The 19079-nt window shown below is 36.7% G+C and overlaps 1 protein-coding gene across 1 annotated transcript in view; it reads left to right on the top strand.

Annotated features, from left to right (window-relative positions):
• Nucleotides 1–292: 292 nt before the first annotated feature.
• SLC26A7 (solute carrier family 26 member 7) overlaps nucleotides 293–19079 on the top strand; it is a gene marked incomplete at its 5' end in the record, with an annotated part of 173125 nt that continues 154338 nt past the window's right edge. Inside the window, 2 exons of the mRNA XM_019632655.1 lie at nucleotides 293–403; nucleotides 14487–14659. Coding sequence (XP_019488200.1) covers nucleotides 293–403; nucleotides 14487–14659 — 284 coding nt within the window. The remainder of the gene's footprint in view (nucleotides 404–14486; nucleotides 14660–19079) is intronic.

Below are 19079 nucleotides of genomic sequence, written 5' to 3'. Positions count from 1 at the left end.
TTTTGCTGTGATCTTATCACTTTTACCAGGAAGACACTCTGAGCCAATGTTTTCATGTAGGCATCTCTGTAATTAAGGAAAACAATACTCCAAAAATAATGATTTTTAAAATTGAAATTAAAATTAATGAGTGAATTTTCTGTTATTTAGGATAATAATGCTAGTCTCTTATTGAGTAAGTAGAATGTTATGGTTTCTTTTGTCATTGAATAGAACAATATCCATTCTACTTTGTAATAGGCTATATCTTGGAGTTATAAGATGGTCTTGATTATACCCGTCTTCATTACAGGGTTGGCCTTTGCTATTCTCTCATCTGTGCACCCAGTGTTCGGTTTATATGGCTCTCTATTTCCTGTCATCATTTACGCCATATTTGGAATGGGACGTCATGTTGCCACAGGTAGTAATTTCTGTTTCTGTTTATGCTTCTCATGTTACTAATGAAAGGGACCTTAGAATGATTGTTAGGTTGATTACATTTCTAATTTTACTACTGAAAATTGCAGCAGATATTAGGGGAAAACATTTAACTGTCTCTGCCTTAGATACTCAATACATATTGTGATTTATTGCTATATTACTATGTAATCAGGTTATTGTTAAAGACTGCATTTTTTTAGTTGTAAAACGACCATATAAGGACAAATGTTCTAAATTTACAATGAAATGGAGAAAAGTAAGCAGTTTGAGGGGTAAAGAAAGACTATAAAATTTATTTACATAAATATTGAAGAATATTTTCCACATAGCTGATATTTAGACTAAATGATCTTTTAGGTTTCTTTGAAGCTAGATTTTATAATGTTCTTTAATTAATATGTCACTCACCTTGCTTAGCTCTCCTTTATCCAATATAATGTGAACTGTTACAAGTACAGTAGTCTGATAACAGAGCAGGATAGTTAAAAGGGTTTTGAAGTTAGTTCTGGATATATCTCTCACTTGTTTCTTATCTGCATAAACTTGGGCAACGTTTTAAAGCTCTATTTGTTGCTTTCTTAATATTAAAATGCAAAAAAAATTCATAAGATTGTAGTGAAAATTAGATGAGATGATTGATGTAGAGTGTCTGATTTAGTACTTGCTACACAATAAGATTTAATAAAAGCTGTTATTACTACAAAAGAGATGCCTTAATATTAAATATCAAGGTAATAATAATAATAAAAATACTGTGACTGGCAATATCCATGGAAGCATTTCTATTTATTTTGTAAGGTCTCTCTCTGCCTTTAAGAAAGTAATACCATTTGTGTCTATTCAGTGGTCAATCTGTGTTATTGATTGTGTTTGTTTCCTTTTTCTGGTGTAACAAATTATCATGAACTTAGTGGCTTAAAGCAAGATAAATAATTATTATTTACCAGTTTCAGTGGTCAGAAGTCTGAAATGAGTTTTACTGTAGCATTACATATTCACAGGGCTGAGTTTCTTCTCGACTTTTTCCAGCTTCTGGAGGCTGACTCCATTTCTTGGCTCATGGCACCTTCCGCCATCTTCAAAATCAGCAGAGTAACATCTTCAAATTTTTCTCTAATTCTGATCTTTTGTTCCATCTCCCATATTTAAAGGACCCTTATATTACATTGGAAACAGATAATCCAGAATAAACTTCTAATTTTTTAAGTTAAATTTATTTAGGTGACATTGGTTAAACCTCTTATTTTAAGGTCAATTGATTAACAATCTTAATTCCATCTGCAATGTTAATTCACACTTGCCATGTAGTATAACATATTCACAGGATCTGGGGATTAGGACATAAATACACTTGAAAGGCTGTAATTCTGTCTACCACATTGATACATACACTTTCTCATACAGAAATTAACCTATAAAATAACATTTTCTTTATATAAACCTTACTTTTATTGATATAAAAAGTTGATATATGACTGTTTCATAGGAAATAGGATCAACAGTGATGAGTCATTTCCAACACTAGTACCTAAAATATGGTCAATGAACCAGTAGGATCAGCATTATGTGGTGTAAGGGCCTGTCCTCAGGGATACTGTTGCTAGAACCAAATTAGATGAATAAGGTTCCAGGAAACTATTTAGGAACCCCTTTGTCCCTGGGACCAGACAAGGGGTTTCCTATCCCCATTACGGAAAGTTTCTGTTCAGGGACTGTTTCAGGGAGGGAGTCATGTTCTGGCCAAGCAACACCTGCAACGGATGCGGTCAGGTGCCAACAATGACTGCTTGTTTTGCAGTGGCGGTTTGTTCTCGCTTCTGTAAACCTGTTTGCAATAACGGTTTATTCTTGCTTCTGTAAACCTGCTTCTGCTTAAGCTAACGCATATATAAACTCTCACTGGCCAAGGCCCGGGGTCGTTCTCCTCTTGCAGAGTGGCTCAATAAAACCTTCAGAACGAAATCTCTGTCTCTTAGGTCTTTATTAACGAGCAAGGACCGAATAGTGGGAGCTTGGTAGAATGCAAAATCTTGGTTCCCACTTCAGACCTACTGAATCAGAATCAGCACTTTCAGTATTACATCACAGAAGTGTGATGAGTTCCTCTTGAAATCTCCCGTGGAATTTACAACAAATTGAACAACTGCAATTTCACAAAGGACTCCCTGCATGACATACAGGCAAGACTGAGAGATGCTCAATTAGAATTGTCTAAAGGTGGGCAAATATGGTGAGTGGTGGAGGGGGGAAGGGGGCAGTACAGAGACATGGGCTGCGGGTCAAGGGTCTCCTGACTCAGACCAGAGTTTGGAGCTCCCTGCTGTCTGGAGCTACTGCAGTCACAGGAGAGGGAAGCACTTTTCTACAGCCCACAGTCTCAACTGAGGGATAAGCGTATAAAATGGCTGAACCCAATGCTCATGGCAGAGACCTTGGAGCAAAGACTGAGGGAAGAAGGGTGACAATGGTGGTTTAAGCCCTCACTGCCAAGCAGAAGACGAACGACATAGGCATAGAGCCTGGCTGACCCCCTCCCACTCCTCCCAGTGCTTGCCCCACCCCCACCCTCCCAGGGCTAGAAGTGAACTGGTAGCAGTGTCAGATAAAAAAAAAACAGAATACTTACACCTCTGAGTACTGCAGCCCTGCAGCCACATACTCACAGCACAACTAATTCCAGTGAAAGGGTAGGAACTGTAAGAGCAAAATAACTGTGCAGGTCACAGCCACCTGTCACAACTCACCCCATCCCCACCTATCTGGGCAGATCCCTACAGAAATAAACACAGCCCCTAAAACACAGGCTCTGAATCTAGTTGCAGGAAGACCTTAGGGCAGAGGCAGTGCCCTGAGACCCAAGCTACATGCTCACAGAGGAGAAGTCCACCTTCCAAGAAATCCTCCTCCTTCCCATCATGTGAGAAGCCTGAACAGTGTAAGTGAAAATATAATGCTACAGCATGAAAGAGAATAAAAGGCTGCAGTGAAAGAGAAAATAAAACATTCTATCATCACCCACTGGAAAAAAAAGAAATACCTTTTCATATCAACCTTTTGCAGAACCCACTTCTGTAGATGCCTAGGAAGTGAAATCATAATTCGTTAATTGCTATGAATAACCAAGGTAACAAGGCAGCTCAGAAAGAAAATGAAAAGTCTCCAGAAAATGAACTTAAAAACATGGAAATATGTGACTTAAATGACAAAGAATTCAAGATTGCAGTTCTGAAAAATCTCAAGAAGATGCAAGAAAACACAGACAGGCAATTCAGTGAACTCAGAAACATAATTAAAGAAAAAAAGGACCATTTTAACCAAAGAGTTTGAAATCTTAAAAAAGAATCAAATAGAATTTCTAGAGATTAAGATGTCAACAAAAGAAATGAAGAATGAAATACCCAGCTTAAGCAATAGAGTGGACCAGATGGAGGAAAGAAGCAGTGACATCAAAGATGGAAATCTGGAAATGACACAGATGAAAGAAGAGAGAGACTTGAGAGAGAAAAGAAATTAAAGAATTCTACAAGAACTATCTGTCTCCATCAGAAAGACCAACATAAGAATAATGGGCATACTAGAGGGAGAAGGGAACAGAGAGTATATACAAACAAATAATCAATGAGAACTTCCCAAACTTGTGGAAAGAACTGGATCCTCATTTCCAAGAAGCAAATAGAACACCTAATTACTTCAATTCTAATAGGCCTTCTCCAAGGTACATTGTAATGAAACTGTCAAAAATTAACAACAAAAAAAGAATCCTCAAAGCTGCCAGGGAAAAAAAGACAGTAAACTCCAAAGGAAAGCCCATTAGATTATCATCAGATTTTTCAACAGAAACTCTACAAGCCAAGAGAGAGTGGAATCAAATATTCAAACTATTGAATAATATATCCAGCAAAGATATCCTTTAGATATGAAGGAGGAATAAAGACCTTTCCAGATATACAGAAGCTGAGGAAATTTTCTAACATGTGACCTGCATTACAAGAAATACTGAAGGAGTATATTTGACCTGAAATGAAAAAGCAAAAGAATACAAAATTATGAGTAGTAGTATGAACAGACAGACAGAAGCAGAAAATGGCAATTTCTACACCAAATAGGACACTATATACTTAAACATACATACAGGGTAAAGAAGAAAAAGACATTAAAAAAAAGAAGAAGAAAAAGACAAATTGCTACTGCAATGCAGAAATCAACTCAAAACATAAATAGTGATAATTTGTGACAACAAAAACATAAGAGGGGAGAGAATAAAGGTCTTAAGTCGCAAAGGGGAATGGAGAAAGAAAGCATGCTGAAGAAAATGGAATACCTTAAATATGAACCTCTCTTTTACATTAACTTAATGGTAACCACTCAAAAAAAATCCAGAACTGAAATATATAACATTAAAAAAAAGTAACAAAGGGAAAACTCATACCACCACACTGAAATATCAGACAGTGATAAAAAAGCAAAGAAACAATGGAGTCAACGAGCCACCAAAAAACCAAAGATAGAATGAGAGGAAATCCTCATATGTCAAAAATCACCTAAGTGTAAATGGGCTAAACTCACCAAAAAAAGACACAGAGTAGCAAATAGGATCAAAAAATGAAACCCAATCATATGCTGCCTTCAAGAGTCACATCTCAGCTACAAGGACAAATATAGATTCAAAGTGAAAGGGTAGAAATTGACACTCCAGACAAATGGAATTCAGAGAAAAGCAGGTGTAATCATACTAATATTAGATGAAACAGACTTCAGGATAAAAACGGTAACAAAAGACAAAGATGACATTTCATAATGATAAAGGGAACTATACAACAAGAAGACATAACAGTTATCAACATTTATGCCTCCAATCAGGGAGCATTGAAGTATAGAAAGCAATTACTAACAGAACTAAGCGGAGAAATTGACCAAAACACAATTATAGTAGGGGACCTAAATACATCATTGAGAACTATGGATTGAATATCCAAACAGAAAATAAAGGAATATCAGCCCTAAATGACACATTAGATGAAATGGACATAACTGACAATTACAGAGCACTTTATCCTAAAGTATCAGACTATACATTCTTTTCTAGAGTACAAGGAACATCCTCAAGGATAGGCCATGTATTGGGACATAAAACTAGCCTCAGCAAGTTTAAGAAGATTGAAATCATACCAAGCATATTCTCTGATCACAAGGCTTTGAAATTAGATATCGACTGCAAAAAGAAAGCAGAAAAAAACCACAAACATGTGGAGATTAAACAACATACTTTTAAAGAATGACTAGGTCAAAGAAGAATAAAGAGGAGAGAGCAAAAGATACATGGAAACAAATGAGAAAGAAAATACATCCTACCAAAATTACTGGGATGCAATGAAAGCTGTAATAAGAGGAAAATTTATATCATTACACGCCTATCTCAAGAAAGAAGAAATCCCAAATAAACAACCTAACGTTACATCTTAAAGAACTAGAAAAAGAAGAACAAATGAAACCCAAAGTCAGCAGAAGGAAGGAAATAATAAAAATCAGAGCAGAACTAAGTGAAATAGAGAACAAAAAGACAACAGAAAAAAAATGATGCAAAAAAGAGATGGTTCTTTGAAACAATGAATAAAATTGACAAACCCTTGGCTAGACTCACTAAGATAAAAAGAGGAAAGCCACAAAAAAGAAATTCAGAAATGAAAGGGGAAGTTATCATGGATGCCACAGAAATGCAAAAAATCATGCAAGAATACTATGAAGGACTATATGCAACCAAATTCAATAACCTAGAAGAAATGGACAAGTTCCAGAAACATATAGCCTTGCTAGGCTGAATCACAAAGAATTGAAAAATCAAAATAGACTGATCAACAGTAAGAAAATTAAATCATTCATACAAAACCTACCCAAAAGCAAAAGTCCAGAACCAGATGGCTTCACTAGTGAATCCTACCAAACATTCAAAAATGATCTGATACCTGTCCTACTCAAAAATTTCCAAAGATTGAAGAAGAGAGAATGCTACGTAACTCATTTTTTGAGGCCAACATTACTCTGATAGAAAAACCTGGTAAGGATAACACTAAAAAAGAAAACTACAGACCAATATATCTGATGAATACAGATGCAAAAATCCTAAACAAAATTTCAGCAAATCGAATGCAACAATGCATTAAAGATTATACATCACAGCCAAGGAGTGTTCATCCTAGGGACATAAGGATGGTTCAACATACACAAACCGATCAATGTGATACACCACATAAACAAAATAAAGGTCAAAAATCATATGTTTATATCAATAAATGCAGAAAAAGTTTTTGACAAGATACAGCATCCATTTATGATTAAAACACTTAATAAAATGGGTATAGAAGAAGATACTTAACATAATAAAGGCAATATACATCAAACCACTGGCTAATATCATAATTAATGGTGAAAAACTGAAGCCCTTTGCTCTATGTTCAGGAACATGACAGGGCTGTCCCCTATTATCTCTGCTTTTCAACTTAGTATTAGAAGTCCTAGCCAGAGCAATCAGGCAAGAAAAAAAAATAAAAGGCATCCGAATTGAGAATGAAGAAGTTAAATTGTCACTTTTTGCAGAAGACATGATGCTATATATAGAAAACCCTAAAGACTCCACCAAAAAGCTATTAGAAACAATAAACGAATATGGCAATGTTGTCAGCTACAAAATCTATGTACAAAAATCGATTGCATGCCTATATACTAACAACTAAATCTCAGAAAAATAAAAAAACCAATATATTTTGGAATTGCAACAAAAAGAACAAAATAGCTAGGAATAAATTTAACCAAATATGTGAAAGACCTAGGTACTCAAAACTATAAGATATTTTAAAAAGAAATTGAAGAAGACACAAAGAAATGTTTACGGATTGGAAAAATCAACATAGTTAAAATGGCCATATTACCCAAAGCAATATACAGCTTGAATGCAACTGCCACCATAATCCCAATGGAATTTTTTAAAGAAATAGAACAAAAAAATCATCAGATTTGTATGGAACCAGAAGACCCCTAATAGCCAAAGCAATGGTAAGAAAAAAGAACTATGCTTGGGGCCAGCCAAGTGGCTCAATTGGTTAAGAGCTTGCCCAAGAGTGCGATTTCTAAGCAACAGGGTCGCCGGTTCGATTCCCACATGGGCCAGTGACTCTGCGCCCAAGCTGAGCTGCTGCTGAGCTGCCAACACGTGGCAGGATGGCTCAGCTGGTGAGAGCACGTGCTCCTAACAACAAGGTTGCATGTTCGAGACAGTGGGCTATGCCCACCCGCAACTAAGACTGAACTCGGCACCTTGAGCTGAGCTGCCGCCTGGGTTGCTTAGGGGATAGAGTGCTTGCTCTTAACAACAAGACTGCCGGTTCGACTACTGCATGGGAAGGTGGCTATGCCCACTCACAATAAATTGAACAAAGCACCTTGAGCTGATTGGCATGACTAGACTTGGAGCTGAGCTTGCTGCGCCCTCCACAACTAAGATTGAAAGACAACAACTTGGCTGTTCCCCTTCCTCAATTCCCCAACACTGTTCCCCTCCCCCAACTCCCCAACACTGTTCCCCTTTCCCAATACCTTAATAAAAATCTTAAAAACCAAAAAAAAAGAATGAACTTTCCTTTTGTGTTGATGCAAAAGTAGAAAAGCAAAATAATGAATTAGAAATTCTTGAAGCCTATTATTTCCAAATTATCCTGCTCTCTAATTTCCTAAAAATTTATTTTTACTTTTTGAAACATTTAAATATGTTCTTAGCAAGAAAAAAAACAGGTGGTTTTAGAGCTGACCCCAAAGCATTTCCTCTGATAAACAGAGGATGAAAGGAAAAGGCCAAAAATCTTTCATAATTACTTTGAGAAGTCAAAAACATGATACCTACCTAAATGGACATTTACACAAACCACTTTATTCCTAAGGAATTGCTACAGACATTTTACTGGTGGCATGATTTTAAAATTGCCATTTATATAAGACTCTGTATCTAACAAATATTATTAACAGCTATAGGAAACTTGTAGTCCATTAGGTAAATAACATACTCATACATTTCAAAATACATATAATTTACAGACGTAACTTAGTCACCTTATCACTCAATAAGTGCTAAGGGTATTTAAATTCTGCCTATATACTTCTCCAAAGGACAGAGCCAGCTGGGCCTTTTCATTTTTTTAAAAAGATGTTTATTGGGGAATTGGGGGATGGGAACAGCACTGGGGAATTGGGTGAAGGGGAACAGACAAGCTGCTGTCCTTTTGTTCTTCAGTCTAGTTGTGGAGGACATTGCTTCACTGGCCCAAGTTGGCACCATCATTGCGCCCTTCCTGGGCGAGGCAGATTAGTCGCTGGCTTCTGGATGGCCGCTCACTGCAGCCTGTTGGACGCTCACGCTGGCTTCTGGCTACACACAGTAGCCCATGGTAACCCACTGCCACAGGGACTGCAGCCTATGCCGTCGCCGGTGACTCACAGCAGCCCAGCTCCAGGTTGAGCTGCTGTTCTTCAGCATCTTTGCTGTGGAGGGCAGTGTCACTGGCCCTCATATGTGAGATCCGAACCGGGGCCCTCTGGCGTCCCAAGCCAGTTCTTAACCATCACGCCACTCGGCTGGCCCTCATTTTTTTTTAATCAAGATATATTTAGATTTCTTTCTTTTTTCTTTCTTGGTTTTAATTTATCTTTTTCTTGATATATCTCAATCCCTCTTTATATCTCTGAACCTCATGTGCTTTTGAATGTGGGGCCTCTGACTCTCTCAAGTATGTGGGATTCCCCTACATGTGTATGTATTGTTTGGTTATTTTTCTCTTGCTAATCTGTCTCATTTGATTATTAGACCAGACCTAAGAACCTTGAGAGTAGAGAAAAGTTTGTTTCTCTCCCATATGGGCCGTGAGGCCAAGGCCCTCATTTCAGGTGGAATGGAAAACTGAAAGGAGACTGGGTCACTGAATGCCATAAAGCCCTGTAGCAGCCCTAGTCTGCCAACTTCTGGCCTTTGCCAGGGTTCAGGCCTCTTTTTAATTTACTGTCTCATGCAGCTAAAGCTAACCCAACTGATCTGGTATGTAATTTGTTCTTGTCCTAGCAGGAAACTCCTGAGTGGACCATGGCTCAATATCTAGTCTCATATGTACTCTCAAGGCTGCTCTGGGAATCCAGACATTGCCAGCCTGTGGAGACCTTTGGCAATCTCCTTGTGTCTGCTTATGTATATACCCTCCTATCTCCTGCTGCTGTTTCTGTGTGAGTTCTGACCTCTCCCTTCCTCTCTCTGGATTCCTCTGGCCTTCACTGGGATATGACCCCTTGCCTTGTGACAGACCCACTGCCCAGGTTCTTTCACCACCAACCCCCTTCCTTGCTGATCTGTATCTAAAACCTTAGATACTGTCTCAGTACTCACAACAGCATGAAGAGCAGGAGAGAAACTCCCCACTGTTAGAAGTTCTACTAACAGGAATTTCTTCCCCACAAACCCATGGGCCCTGCATTTTTACAGGAGCTTAATATATATGAGGTTGCTGTGTCCCATTTCTTAGAATGGTGTTTTTCTGCTGGGTGAGCCCCAATGGCTGCCAGCCATTTAGAGTCCACCGTGGAGGGCTGGGGGTTATTATTTCATGAGGGAAGCCATTTTGCAGCAGTCTTGAAGAGGCTGTAAATTGAGGGAAAGCCATAGCAACCTGGCCTTGCACACCGTCAACATGATCCCTGGCAGCTCGATCTCACCCTTGGGATGATTCCTTTCCCCTAGAATTCTTTAGCATCAGTAAAGAAGCAATTATTTTTTGCCTCACGGTAATATATTTATCTATTTATATAAGACTATATTTAAATATAATTATTAATAATACTAACAATATTATATATCTAAAGGGAAACATACAAACTAATTTTTTTTTACTTTTCCATGATTTTAAACATAAGGACCGAAATTTTCTGCAGACATTTGATATAGAGAACATATTTCTCTAATAATTTTATTGTATTTTATTTTGATGTATATATTTGTGTGGGAATTCCTACTTCTGTGTTATTATTAAGAGGTTGATGTTGCTTTCATAAAGAAAAACCACTATATCTTGAATTTTATCTGCAATTTAAGTAGTCAGAATGTAATACTGAATTATAAATGCAATAATAATTTATGATAGAGGTATATTTAAAAGCAAATAATTCAAAAGCCAGAATGTAAAGCCCCCAAATGTGGTGTTTTGCTCAGCAATGTAAACTTTTTTATTTTAGTTAAAATATATATAACTTTTTTAAAAAACAAATCATTCATAACTTCTTGTGATTTGTAATGAACATGTCTAGGAGAAAAGGGAAAAGTACAAAAACACAAGTATGAATCTAGTGGAAATAGAATTGTTGAACATAATCCATATGTGACAAAATATACTCATCTTCTAAATTGGAAAAAAAATTAAAGAGCATAGTCTGCTAAGCATTTAGAGAAAACATCAAGGAGACTCTATTGGGAACTTTTCAGAATCAAAGAAAATAAGCAAACAATTATTTACTGATACAAGGTGGTAGGACTTGTGATAGATGTTTTATATATATATGAAATCTCATTTAATCTCTACTCAACTTTTATAACTATAAAATTTTATCATCATCTTATAAATAAGGAAGCTGAGAGGTTAGGTAACTTGACCAAGATCACAAGCTAATATGCAGCTGAACTGGGATTTGAAATTGGGTCTGTCCAACTCTGAGATCCATATTCTCTTCCTATTAGGCCCTGCTACCCCCAGTACTGTTAAGCTACTATATGAGTTTAGTGGTATTTAAACTCCTTACTAGTAGGCTTAAAGCCCAACCAGGGTAAAAAGTTGAGAAAGTAAGGAAAAGAGCAGAGAAGTAGAAGGAAGAGATAAAGACAAGGGTGAGACCTATATAACAAGGTAGGATGTCATTCACAATATCCTCACATATTCACCTGCAACCCCAACATCCTTGATTGTTCTCAACTGCCTAAGAAACAGCAAAGCATTATCCTTCTAAAAAGGCAGCATTCCTATATCTATGTTGTGAATATCTCCACATCCATTGCTGGCAATGACTCTCTTTGGACATGTTCTTGGGATGTGACTCACATACAGGTGAGGCTCACTTTTTTTGCTTTCCTCAACAAAACATTTTATACTGCACTTTTCTTTTACTATTTGGTTTCCTCCTATCTTCTTCTAAATTCCAGGAAAGATAGGTCTAAACTCAAAAATTAACTCCTGAATATCTTCATCTTTAATTCTGTAGTCATTTGTTTGGTGGCTTTTGTAAAATCATTTTGTTCTATATTCTCTGAGATTTAAACGAAAAGGCAAACTTTTTACTCTGAAGAGTATCAGACTTTGAGAAATTTTGTTGTAACATATCTTGAAGAAATTATGTCTTATCAAGAGCAGATTCTGTGGCAAATATTCTTTACTTGGTTTTGTCCATTCTGGGTGCTGGAATCCTGTCTCCATTCATTAGATATAGTTGTTCCTTGATGTGTAATTAATTTAGTATTTTCTGATGAGGACAGTGAATATGATGGTTAATATTTATTGATGATTTATTGAGACTTACTTAACTCCCTAAGAGAACTGTATTCAATTTGCTGTATGTATTTATGTGCTATCAACTCAATGGAACAACAAAGAACATAGAATAACACCATAACAGAACATTCTGATCTTAGTCTTATTAAGAATTATCTTTTTAGGTGCTAACTACATGCCATATACTGTAATATGTGCTGTATTACATTATTTCATTTAAACCTCATAACAACCCCATTGGTGAGGAATGCTATCTGTCTATAGATAGAGATGAAGGTGGCCGTGCTGGGGTTTAAGGTCAGGTTTGTCTATGTTGAATTTCCATTGAGAACCATTTCTATTTGATTCATGTCTCTCTTGCCCTATGCTATTACATGTTTTGTGTTGGGATATCTATATCTTGCCACAGACCCTTTTTCACAAATGACCAGGAGCAAAGTAAGGTCTTTAAATAATGAGTCTGGGGAAATATTTATACAATACCGCAGTTTGTTTCTTTAACCCAAATTTGTTTAGCCCCCTTTGTGGCAATTGGCATCTCTCTGCCCATGTGGCTGCATTCTCAGACATGCTGCATGTCCAGATGACAGGCATCAGAACTCTTGGCAAGAAGAGAACACACTGAAAATGGTCCCACATTTGTGTGAGGCCAGGACAAGTCTTGCGAAATACCATTGAACCTTATCTAATTATAGTACATAGAAATGGTATACTTAACAATTTTATGGGCCATGACATGTTGTTATAATATAATAGAGGTCTACTCTGCCATGAAAGCAGAGAGTGGAAAAATTAAACCTAGATTGCAGAATCTGGGCTGGCTCCTTGTTGAATATGGGATTGGAGCCAGACCTTGAAAGACAAGAGGGCTTGCATACAAAGATCGGAAGAGCAAGCATATTAAGAAAAAAGCCTCAGATGCCAGCAGATAAATTGTATTTAAATACTGAGTGTACTGAGGTCTTCATATTTATCATCTCATTTATATCCTCCAAAACTCTGAAACTTAGGTAAATATGATTCCCATTTTACAGATGAGGCAATTTAGACTCAGAGTAATATATATATATATATATTTTTTTTTAAGATTTTTATTGGGGAATTGGGGGATGGGAACAACGGTGGGAAATTGGGGGAAGGGGAACAGACAAGTTGCTGTCCTTTTGTTCTTCAGTCTAGTTATGGAGGACGTCGCTTCACTGGCCCAATTTGGCACCATCATTGCGCTCTTCCCGGGCGAGGCAGATCAGTCGCCGGCTTCTGGACGGCTGCTCACTGCGGCTGCTGCCTCTCATGCTGGCTGCTGGCCACACACGGTAGCCCATGGCAACCCACTGCTGCAGGGGCTGCAGTCTATGCAGACGCCGGTGACTCTCACGGTAGCCAAGCTCCAGGTTGAGCTGTTGTTCAGCATCTTAGCTGTAGAGGGCAGTGTCACTGGCCCTCATATGTGGGATCCGAACCGGGGCCCTCTGGCATCCCAAGCCAGTTCTTAACCATCGTGCCACTCGGCCGGCCCCAGAGTAATATACTTTAAGTCACATTAGTGATAAATGGAAGAGCTGGATTCAAATCCAGTCCATGATCTTCATCCTGCCCTAAGAACATTCTCTATGCAGGTTTGCAGATGGGTGGGAAAATGTATAAACTGCGAAGAAATAGCAAGTATATGGATGTGACTGTATGTTGAAGGAATATGCATATATGTAGGTGAGTTTCTTTTTATTCCATGGAGTGGAGTGAAGGGTGGAGTAGGGGTGCAGAGGAGAGTGTTTCTAATAGGTCTGCATAGTTTTGCAACATGGATTCAACTTTAATGGTGAACTCAACAATTGTTTTTAAATTAAATTTATTGGGGTGACGATTAATAAAATTACATAGGTTTCAAGTGTACAATTATGTAATGCCTCATCTATATATCACACTGCGTGTTCACCACCCAGAGTCAGTTCTCTTTCCATTACCATATTTTTTTATCTCTTTTACCCTCATTTACCACCCCCTCTTACATTCTGGTAACACTAAACTATTGTCTGTGTCAATGAGTTTTTGTTTCTTCATTTGTTTGTCTTGTTTCTTTGTTGCTTTCAGTTTATATCTCACATATCAGTGAAGTCATGAGGTTCTTGACTTTTTATATGTGACTTAATTCACTTAGCATAATAATCTCAAGATTCATCCATGTTGGGACAAATGGCAGTGTTTCATCTTTTCTTATGGCAGGGTAGTATTCCATTGTGTATATATACCACAACTTCTTTATTCAATCATCTATCCAAGGACAGTTTGGTTGTTTCCATGTATTGGTCATTGTATACATTAGAACATAAAACTAGCCTCATCAAATTTAAGAAGATTGAAATCATACCAAGTATATTCTCTAATTGCAAGGCTTTGAAATTGGATATCAACTGCAAAAAGAAAGCAGGAAAAACCTAACAATTTTCATTGAGTCTGTTACTAATAGGAGATTCTCCACCCCACCTCATCTTTTAGGTACTTTTGCCTTGACATCCTTAATATCAGCCAATGCAGTGGAACGGCTTGTCCCTTCAAGTAACAAGAACCTCACCACACAGAGTAACACAAGCATGCTGGGCTTATCTGATTTTGAGATGCAAAGGATTGGTATTGCTGCAGCCATTTCCTTCTTGGGAGGTGTGATTCAGGTAAGTAGTACTGAGATATGGGGATGAAGAAATTGAGACAATGGCAGAGGAAAGGCAATTGATGCTTTATTTTTATTCATGTTCGTTGGTGTGTCTGTGTAGATGGATAGGGGCAGGTGTGTTTTGTTTTTCTGAAAATACTGTCTACTACATAGATTACTTACTCTATAAATGCTGGTTGAGTTAATGAATTAGAATCAATAAATTTAAATTACAGGGAAACAGTTTTTGACTTTATAAGAACAAGATTTCTAAAAATGTTTTACAAAATAGAATGAGGCAGTCCTTGTGTTGACACAGTCAGGAAAGTGTCACCGTGGGGTAATGTTGTAGGAGAAATTCCTACAAGGAGATGACTAAGTTTCTAGGATCCTTCCCAATTTTCAGAGTTTATGATATTACTGCCTACCTACATCAGTAAAAAATTTTTATTTAGTTTGTGCCATAGACTTGTTGGTGTGAGGTGTTGGGACACAGATTTTTATCAGTCTTTGCCCCTTTCAGCATCAGGTGTGTACATTTTTTACAGGTCTGCTCTAGTCTATTTCTTCAAAATATAAAACTTTGTAATTTGCTGTTTCTAATAAGTTGTCAAAATTAGATAACTCAGAAATGAATAAAAAGAAATGTTGACAAGTACTGGCTACTAGATATGCATTGCCTGTTTGGGAGCTATATTGGCTTACTTCCTCATTTTAAATTGAATTGTGTGCACACAAACTTCCTGGATGGCTGTTTTCTGAGTTGGTAGAAGCTCTATTTTATAGTATACCATTATTCACAAGGTAAAAGATAGTGTAAATGCCAAGAAGGGAGAAAAATAGTTGATGATTGCCTTGACTTGCATGGTAGGAAGAAAAGATAAGACCTTGATATTAGGAACATTAAAATTCTTAGAGTCACTTTGCCTTCTAGCTATGTAAAAAAGGACAAAAGAATTAAGGGTGTGAGATGACTAAGAACTCAAGTCTTCACAGTACTTCAGAAAACAGACCATCTGAGTGGCAGCTTTGCCTAGGAGATTACCAAAATAGAAGGTCAATAGATATTTTCTATGGCTGATGTCTGTGCTTTGATGAACTACAACTGGTTGCCTAGGTACCCTATAACCTTTGCTATACTGTATATTTTAAAACATGGATGATAGACTTGTGCAGGAAGGCTTAGTGGCATTTTCCTCATTACTTGCCCTGTGTGAGGCCTACTAATAGACCTATCATCTGTATCCATCTCAGAAATAATCAGCTACATGAACTGGTGATTCAGATATGGATACGTTGCCATAGATTTAGTTTTCCTAATTTCTGCTTATTTAAAAGTCTCTATTAACACAGCAAAGATAATATTGCTATTACTTCTGGTTTCATAATTTTCCATACATATTTCTTTTTGAATTTGTTATTTTCACTAGATTTGGACTTTCTTTTATTCTTTAATCATGGAACAAGTATATATTAGTATTTTTAAAATATTTTTATTGGGGAATTGGGGGGATGGAAACAGTGCTGGGGAATTGGGGAAAGGGGAACAGAAAAGTTGCTGTTGTTTTGTTCTTCAGTCTAGTTGTGGAGGACGTTGCTGCACTGGCCCAAGTTGGCACCATCATTGTGCTCTTCCCAGGTGAGACAGATCAGTCGCCGGCTTCTGGACAGCCGCTCACGGCGGCTGCTGGTCGCTCACGCTGGCTGCTGGCTACACACAGGAGCCCATGGCAACCCACTGCAGCAGGGGCTGCAGCCTACATGGTCACTGGCAACTCACAGCAGCCCAGCTCCAGGTTGAGCTGTTGTTCAGCATCTTGGCTGTAGAGGGCATGTCACTGGCCCTCATATGTGGGATCCGAACCGGGGTCCTCTGGCGTCCCAAGCCAGTTCTTAACCATCGCGCCATTTGGCCGGCCCATATTAGTATTTTTTTTTTTAGTGTAAGAGAATATATAATTAGCAATTAGATCCAGCAACTTTCTGCTTAGCCTCATTTTAACCATTTTCCAAATGTTTAAAACAATCACTAGGTATTTCATTATTATCTAGCATATTTGGATTAAGAATTTAAATTATAAAATATAAAAGTAGAAACCAGGGTTTTAACAACATAAAATATTAATATCTCATTCCCTGAATGAAATGCTCTAGAATCACAAGAGTAAAATAAGATATTATTAAAGATAATAAAAGTAATTCAGTTTTCATGGCTTTTTTTTATTGTGAAATAAACATTTTTAAAAAAATTAGTTTCAGCTGTACAACAAACTGAATGAGCAAGCAAAGTAATCAGAAATGTCTCAGAGATATATGGAGGAACAACTGATGGTTGCTAGTTGGGGGGGGTGGGGATGAGGGAGAAAGGGAAGGAATTAGACAGCATAAATAGATAACTTCATGGTCTTTTTTTACATGTAAAATCTGATCCAGAGAGTGGCAACTTCAAACATCTGCTTTCCCTTGTCCTTAGTGCTGATACTGGATACTCGACCTATATTTTAGCCAATTTTGAAACAGTTGGCTGGACCTTATTTGACCTCCAAACTTATATGTCCATTGTCAACCATAACACTAGAGTCAGGTGGATCTTTTGGATCCAACTCCGCAGTCATTTTTCCCTTTCTCCTTCAGGTCTGAAATCCATTGAACATGAGGGCAATGTCAAGGTATCCAGTTTCTGCAAACACAGAAAAGTGTTTGTTTGTTTGCCTTGTTTTATTATTTATTTATTTATTTATTTATTTATTTATTTATTTGTGTTTTGCTTGTACATTATTCATTTTCAGGTTGATTTTTTCCCCCTCTGAACGTGTAACTGATGGAATTAATTAGGTTAATACGATTATATTAAGGTATTTGAAACAATCACATCTGGTCTGGTTCACAGATTGTATATCAATTGGAAATGGTCTCAGCTGAAAATAACAGAATTCTACCATCAGAGGTTTATACTATATAGACATTTATTGCTACTTGTGTTACAAGAGGTCATAGAAAGAGTTTCTTAAGGGTCTTCAATGTCTGGCAATCCATTCAACTGATGAACTAACTGATCTGCTTTTTTAAATTAAATAATAATGACTGTGACTTTCCAGTGCTCTTCCTTTTATGCCTTCTCTTCTGGTAATTTACACATAAGTTTCTTTCCTATATTGTAGCTTTTATTTGCTTATTTTTTCCCCATACACTTCTTTCTCCATTTCTTTATTTGATGTACATTCCTTAACAGTTTTAGCGATTCTTGTATGCCTATCTCTTTAATTTTAATTTGTCTTATGTTACTTTTAGAAGAAAGTGTGACATAATACTAATAAAGGGATTGGAATTAAATTAAGATGTATACCTACAGCAATCTGTCTTTATCCATTTATCTATCAGAATTTTGGCCTTTTTCTCCTCTAATTTTAGAAGTTCTTAATAGATTACAGATATTAACCCTTTATCTGTGATATATGCTGCAAATTTTTCTTCTAATTTGGCAGGGTTTTCTTTAGTTTATTTTACAATGAAATTTAAAAAAAAATTATGCACTCAACTTTATGAATTGTTTCTTTTACTGGCCCTGGATTTTGAGTAGCATTAGAAAACTTTTTCCTACCCTGAGTTCATGGAGGAATTTACCATATTTTTTTCTAGTTAAATTTATTAAATTATTTTCATATATATATATATATATATATATATATATATATATATATTTTTCCATTTAGTCTCCAGATCAGTGTAGCACTTATTCTTATGTCTGGTATGAGATATGGATCTAGTTTTTTTTTTCCAAGAAGCTTCCCAGTTATGCCAGCAACATCTTTACTTCCATGATTTAAGATGCCACTTTTATTTAGTCCATATTTATTTACCTCTATCTCAGGACTTTCTATTCTATTCTACTGATCTGTACATCTATTCTTGTGGCATTAGCACCCTGTTTTAATTATGGAGACATATAGTATGGTTTAATGTCTGGGAGGACTAGTCCACCTTTGTAGTTTTTATTTCTTAGTGTGTTCTTGACTATTTCTGCATGTTTATTTTTCCTTATGAACTTTAGCATCAACTTTTCTAGCTTTCTAAAATAAGAGGTTGATATTTTTAATGGGATTATGTTAAATTGAAATCTTTATGATGTAGAATTGTCCTTTCCAAGAACAGAGACGCCCTTCCTTTTCTTCAAATCTAATTCTATGTCTTTCAGGAGTGTTTCCCCTTATAAGTGTTGCACGTTTTGTCAAATTTATTCCTAAGTATTTAATCATCATTGTTGCTATTATAAATCAAGCTTTCTTTATCAATATGCCCTCTAGCTGGCCATATTGTGTCTATGAAAACTATTGATTTTTGTATGTTAATTATATCTCCTGGTACCTTATTGAGTTTAGTATTTAAATTATTTTTACTGTTCATTGATTCTCTAGTATTTCCTAGAGATAGTTTTACTT

Source organism: Hipposideros armiger, unplaced genomic scaffold, assembly GCF_001890085.2.
Source record: "Hipposideros armiger isolate ML-2016 unplaced genomic scaffold, ASM189008v1 scaffold_1156, whole genome shotgun sequence".
NCBI lineage: Eukaryota > Metazoa > Chordata > Mammalia > Chiroptera > Hipposideridae > Hipposideros > Hipposideros armiger.
This window is presented reverse-complemented; position numbering and strand designations above follow the sequence as displayed.